This window comes from Plectropomus leopardus, chromosome 1 (assembly GCF_008729295.1).
Source record: "Plectropomus leopardus isolate mb chromosome 1, YSFRI_Pleo_2.0, whole genome shotgun sequence".
In the NCBI taxonomy this organism is placed as follows: Eukaryota; Metazoa; Chordata; class Actinopteri; order Perciformes; family Serranidae; genus Plectropomus; species Plectropomus leopardus.
Window position 1 is genome coordinate 40,615,277 of NC_056463.1, and position 7,124 is coordinate 40,622,400.

Here is a 7,124-nt window from a genome sequence, read left to right on the forward strand (position 1 = left end):
GTAGACCAAAAGGTGGAAGTCTCCTCAGTTTGTGTTAACTGCAGACTTTATTTCAGGCATCGAACCAAAAAGCCATTCAAAAAACCAGTTGACTCTGAGACAAGTGAACCAGAGGAGCTGAAACACTAACTCATTCCAGGTTTTAAGACTCAATACTAGAGCACTCTGTATTGTTCTGTTTTCTCAAGTTTAAAACTTAATTTTATATAATATTACTGGGTGAATTTTTCAATAATTCAAATTAGACTTGGTGTTTAATAACACATTTTTCAGTAGTGTGCCACACTCATTACACATATTTATTTTTGCTCTGCCCAAACCTTAAAAGTAAAGATTTTTTGTAGAAAAACAAGCATTTATGTCTGAAACTCAGGTACTTTATCAGGAATAGTGCAAAAAAAAAAAAAAAAAAAAAGCGAGAAAAGCTCAAGAAAAGTGAAGAGGCAAAGATCCAGCCCAGCATCACCAGTATTTGAATAAATGCTTTCATTTCCAAGCTATTGCAGTCCATTTTTTAAAGGGCTAAGATTTAACTTAAACATCATTTTATTCAAGAATGTATTCCTTTGTTATTTACATATGTGACAGACTCACAGTTCCAACATAATATATCTGCTGGCCTTGAGTCTGTTCCAACTGAACTGAAAGGGAGCCAGAGAGCAGGATGCATCAAAGCAATATAGGTGAAGCGAGGTCAGCGAGGTCTCTGAAACCTGCATAGAAGACATGATCCTGCATGTATCTATGGCAGGCTTTTACCCAGAATTCTCCTGGGATAAACAGTGGTGGTGCACTGCCAGAAACCAGCATCCACACACACACATCGCGCTGACCGGGCCTGCAGGAGCCAACCCCCGGAGGTCCATGTCAAGTCAATCACTGCACAGTGTGTCACAGCTCTTGCTATGGCTAGACAGAGCAGGCCTGCCCCCCTCTCTCCCATCATCCCTCTGCCCCAAGCTGCTGAGCTAAATTTAACCTCTGGCTGCCACCGTCTCCATTACCCAGTTCAACTCTGCAACAGCACGTTCACCACACTAAGCTCCCAGCATTCACGCAGAGCTCAATTTCGCTCAATTTTGACATTTTGATAATGTTTGTTTCTGTCACACATAATAAGCTGATGCAGATCTTTACAAAACTCCTGAAAATGCTCAATGTCCCAGCTGTATATTGTCATATTGTATTTTCAAAGATACAGAATGTACAGTATGTTCCCATCTATCTGTTTTCACGCGCATCTTAAAAAGGCATCTGTAAAGAGAATCAGACTCAGACTCAGAATCTGGTTAATCTCTTTGGTTTTTCATATACAACGAATTTGCTTTGGTGTATCAGGGCAAACCATAAGTGTGAAATATTAATAATTCAAAATAAAAGTTAAACATTAATATAGGAAAGAATAAAGTTATAACAAAAATGTGAAATACTTTAAAACTAGAATTACTGCCTCGCGGTACGTCTCCTCTTCTGTTCCTGAGTTTAGTTTTTTTTTTTTCAGAAAATCATGATGTCACTGTGAAGTTGACCCCTTTGACCCCTTAGGTATATAATATCATTATTTCATGTCATCTAATTTTATTCAATTATACATTTGTGATAAATGTTGTGTTTTTTGGGGGGGACATGATCCGACCTTGATCTGACCAACTACAACTCTACTCTGCAAGTCTACAAGCCTTCTTGATATTCTTTTTGTCCTCCAGCATTTGCTGTCATACACGTTTTACCGCATATCTCCTTTTCTAACTAGCATGCTGACATGAAGTGGGTGTTACCGGGAAAGCTCTGATTTTTTGAAGTGGGATCGTTTGATATACTTATCAGTATCAGCTGATGGTAGTAGTCTGCAAGTCCCATATTCCATGTTCATTTCATCATCATTTTATCGAAGTATACATTTGTGAGAAATTTAGTCATAGCATTAATTCTTGACTTAAAGCCAAAAACATGCTTTGTAAGGTCACTGTGACCATGACCTTTGAACCTCGATGACCCAATTCTAATCAGTTCATGCTTGAGTCTAAGTGGATGCATGTGATAAATTGGAAGAAACTCCCTTAAGGTGTTCTTGAGATATCACATTCATGAGAATTAGAGAGAAGAGGTCACAGTGACATGATTTTCAATCTTTAACCAATAAAATCTAACCAGTTCACAGTTGAGACCAAGTGGAGTTTATGCCAAATTTGAGGAAATTCCCTCAAGGCGTTCTTGGACATTCAGACAGACGTACAGACAGCATGGAAACATTGCCTCTGGTCATGGCTATTGCCAGCGCAATATTCTCACGTTGAACAGTAGGGACTGTTGTTTTCCCAATTTGCTGACATTTAAAGCTGCTGTTCTTCCTCTTTGAGTTAGCTGCTAACTGCTGCTAGCTTTTTGAATCTCTCGCGTTTGGGTTTGAGTGAGTATGTTTGCTCATAAGATGCTCTGTTTTGTCTTACAGTGGTGCTTCACTTTGCTGCTTTTGATAACCACTCAGGTCTCAGAACATATGATGAGACACACTGGTTTTGAACTGCCCGTGGGGAGAATGAACATGCAAGAATCTGTGTGGTCTTGATTAAAAAGCTGTTTCACTGTCTAGAACACGTCATGTTAAATTACTTTTCTCTGACTCACTTATTTCTCTGAATGTTTGTTATTTTGTCCTGTGTGTTTATCCCAGTCACTCAAGTTGCTATGCTCATCAGAAAGCACAGATTTGATTGGCTGAGTAATATGCAATTGGTCTATGAATTTCCTGATCCAAGAAGTGCTACAATGAAACAGACACATGTATTGGTTATAGGTCTGGATCAAGAGAAGACAGTGACCTGGGGGATGGAGAGGGATGGCAGTGAAACAGTTGGATAGACTTTGGTCAAATTGCAAACGAGGGGGGTGGCGCCCCCTTCGCCCCACCAATATCTCCTACTGCAGGTATTGATAATTAATTGATCGTTGCTTCCAGAATCATCAAGGACCCATCCCACTGTTCCCACAGCCTGTTTTCCCAAATGCAGTGTGGAAAAAGATACAGATAAAGTGATAGTTAAAGATATAGTTTTTATTTACACAGGCAGTCCCAGCACATACGCCCTGCCTGCCCAAATCCAGCCCAATCAGGGATTCAGTCATGTACTTGTAGTGCCAATAGTGGATAAAAAACACTATGCACATTGTGGACACTTAAAGGGGACCTGTTATGCTTTTTCAGTTTTTCCCTTTTCTTTTTTGTTTTGTATAGCATTTTGTGCTTGTAAAAGGCCTCTCAAGTAATAAAGGCCAAAATCCAAGCCAAAGGGAGCACTCTATCCTTCAGAAGACACTAGCTGTGTCCCAATTCAGGGTCTGCATCCATCGGAGGCGCAGCCTACATGGTCTACGGAGGCGACTCCATTGGAGGCACCTCCGAAGGCCGCATTAACGGTTGTTAATTGGGACAGTCTAGCCTTCGGAGGGGGGGGGGGGGGGGGGGGGGGGGGGGGGGGGCACTAAAGGGGGCACTAAAGCAAAGAAATTATTTTATTTTTAAAATGTACTTTTTATTTAAATTTTGCTGGAGGAGGAGGACAAGTGCCTATGTCCGCGTCGGAAGCTGATTTTTCGCGCAGTAGAGCCTCCGTCAGCGGGCGGAGCTCTCCTCTGCTGCGGGCAGAGCTCTCCTCTGCTGCGGGCAGCACAGCGGGGCTGCTAGGTGGCTACGTGTCAGCATTACTAACGTCACGTATTATGAATTAAATTATGAGATTTTAATGTCCCTCTAAGTTTAACATATCTGGCGTTTGATTTTCAAATGAGTAAAAACCCACATTAAGTTAAATCAACGCGCCAATCTCCACTCTGTGCCACCATTATTTTTGAAGATCGCAGGCGCGCAAGGAATCTTGGGAAATGGAAGGCCGCGAAGGATAGTAGCGATGTGTCCTCCAAACAGAGGGAAAAGAAGGCCGCATTTGTGGGCTGCGAAAGGAGGTGCCTTCGAATTGTGACCAAATGGGACAGCCTACGCGCAGCCCTGTGATGTAATTGGCCTTCGAATGCAGCCTCCGAAGGATGCAGACCCTGAACTGGGACACAGCTACTGCTCCTAAGCTGCCTGAAACAATGTTTACTTCCGTAACTTGGTGATATCACAATGTAACAGATAGAATGTGCATAGTAAGAGCCAGCCAACCAATCAGAGCAGACTGGGCTTCGTGGGAGGTGATACATAAGCTCAGACAGACTGTTTCATGCAAAGGTGCTGCAGCAGAAGGCAGTATGAGACACATGATGAGTTTTTTGAACACTGAATGCATGTAAACCTGTTTTAGTAGACACCCAAATACAAATCTTGAAAATGAGCATAATAGGGCCTTTTTGGATTAGTTCACCCAAAAATGAAAATTCAGTCATCATCTACTCACTCTCATGCTGACGGAGAGTCTGCGAATTTTAAAGTCCACAAAACACTGCTGTATTTTCATAGGTAAAAGGCGTTGCACTCATGTCCCGAACAATGGAAGTGCATGGTGACCAGGATTCAAACGTTAAAAAAATACATGCCAGGTCTTAAATCCAGTTTCAGTTTCAGTAAGGTTTTACATCTCTGGTCATCGTCATCCAACCCCATCAAACCACAGGCACAAACATATTATTACACAACGTGTTATTAATGCACTTTGGCAGCATAGTACTCACATCCACCCACACATACATTCACAGAGTAGTGTCCTCCACACAAGCAGAAATGCACTACACACAAACCACACAACATTTAAATTTACGCTTTCATCCTTCTCCGTGTGCCTGTAAACCACAAAATCAACAGAGTGTGAACCTCCTACAGCAGAATCACACACAGCACAAGAGATAATATATCTACAGGTCTGGAGCACATATCACAAATTATCCACAGCCTGCAGTCCTGGAAAACACCGACAGTCACTCAACAAAATGCGAATGACGGAGGATGACATTATGAACAATATATTCTAACTACATCTGGGAAAATTACCTGAAAAGACTGAATCATTCCAACATTATTAGGGTGTATATTTTTATTATTAACTACTTTTATTTTATTTTATTACTTTTTTCAGGTAATTTCCTCATTTTGTTCTTTTACTTTTCTTTTTTGCGCTAATTACTAGTAATTTTCTTGTTGATTTTTTACTAATTTCTTGTTATTTTTTGAGGCATTTCTTATTAAGTTATTCATTGCCTTTTCTCCATGTCTGAGAGGCATTGCCTTGATTTCTCAATCAAGGCAATTTGCTCTGGTTTCAAAGGGTTACAATTAGAGATAATAACATTTTTACAACTGCTTTAATTGAATACAATGCAAGTATCCAACAGAATCAAATACATCTGTCCTTTGGTATGAATCTAAAACGAGGCTACAGAAAACATTCAACAACAAGATCCATCCATCTGGACCAACTTTTAGACACTGAGACTATTTTGAAAACTTACCGTAGCATATTTCAAGATGATATCAGCGCGTTCCTCTGCTACTAGAGTCTCAATGTCTTTCTTCATGTCAATATCTGCAGAGAGAGGAAAGGGAAGCAGGGGCTACGTGAGCTGGAGAACAATAACAACAACGACAACCAAAGAAGACTCAAAAAAGGACACAGCTGATTGATGTGGGCGACTGTTGGCCTCCAAACCAACAGGATGAGCTGGCAGCCCTGTGAAACTGAAGCAAAAGGCACTTGAGATATTTTTGCACAAAAAAAGATTTGCAGAAAAACAAGTTAAATGAAAAATATGTTTGTTTTTTTTTATCAGCTGATCACGTTTTCTTTATTAACTCCACAGCAACAAAAACATTTGGTAAATTAGGTTAGATTATACCTTTCCTCAATTTCGGTCATATTTACAAAATTAAAATGACAGGTGTTCATATTAAATGCATTTGACCAAACTGTCAAATAATGAGGTAAATATATGTAAAAGTAATCCCTGTAAAGAAAGACCTCAGGCTTTAGACTGTTCTGAATACTCTGTTTCCATCTTTGTTTTTTTTTTTCTACTTTGGCTACAAACTTACATCAGCTAGCGATAGATATCTTTATATGGTCATCTGTTTTAGGCACACTACTGCAAGTGTCTGCATTATATACACTGCTACATGTGGCTACATGCTAACATCAGGGAAACATGTAATCTTGGTTGCTGGTATTGTTAATTTCTCCCTGATTTCAATCAATCAATCAATCAATCAGATTTATTTATAAAGCACTTTTAAAACAACCAGAGTCGACCAAGGTGCTGTACAAAGACAATAAAAATAAAAATAATAAAAATAATAAAGGACAATAAAATAATAGAACTAAAAACAGCATAAACAATAAAACATAATTAATAAATAGGCTAAAAGTGTATTGCCCGTCGTATCTATGCACATGTGAAGCAACAACCCTACGTGATGTTAAAAGCAAGAAAACAGATGGGTTTTAAGAAGGGTTTTAAAATCAGACAGTGAGGAGGCCTGTCTAATGTGCAGCGGCAGCTCATTCCAAAGTTTTGGAGCCGCAACAGAAAACGCTCGATCCCCTCTGAGCTTCAGCCTTGTCTTGGGCACCCTCAGGAGCAGCTGGTCAGCTGACCTGAGAGACCGGCTGGGTGTATAGGGGTGCAGAAGCTCAGAGAGGTATGGTGGGGCAAGACCATTTAAAGATTTAAAAACAAATAAAAGAATCTTAAAATGAATTCTAAAGTGGATGGGCAGCCAGTGAAGTGAAGCTAAAATCGGTGAAATGTGATCAAACTTTCTTGCGCCTGTTAAAAGATGTGCAGCGGCATTCTGCACCAACTGGAGACGAGCAATGGAGGACCCACTAACCCCCAAATACAGAGCGTTGCAGTAATCCAGTCTATTAGTTACAAAGGCGTGAATCACTGTTTCAAAGTGCTGTCTGTGAACAAATGGTTTTATTTTAGCCAGCTGCCTTAACTGGAAGAAACTTGATTTCACCACAGCTTTGATCTGGCTGTCAAATTTAAGATCTGCGTCCACTATAATCCCCAGATCATTAACGATGGGTTTGGCGTATTGTGCCAAGGGACCTAGATCAATTGGGGGGGTCACAAAAGTGCCACCAAAGACCAACACTTCAGTTTTTCTCTCATTAAAACTCAGAAAGTTT

General features: G+C 40.3%; 1 protein-coding gene across 1 annotated transcript in view; it reads right to left on the reverse strand.

Annotated features, from left to right (window-relative positions):
- The window catches only part of LOC121942102 (USP6 N-terminal-like protein), a 29,626-nt gene extending 24,112 nt beyond the window's left edge, over window positions 1-5,514 (reverse strand). The window contains exon 1 of the mRNA XM_042485207.1: window positions 5,446-5,514. Coding sequence (XP_042341141.1) covers window positions 5,446-5,511 — 66 coding nt within the window. The 5' untranslated portion in view covers window positions 5,512-5,514. The remainder of the gene's footprint in view (window positions 1-5,445) is intronic.
- Between the last annotated feature and the right edge of the window lie 1,610 nt (window positions 5,515-7,124).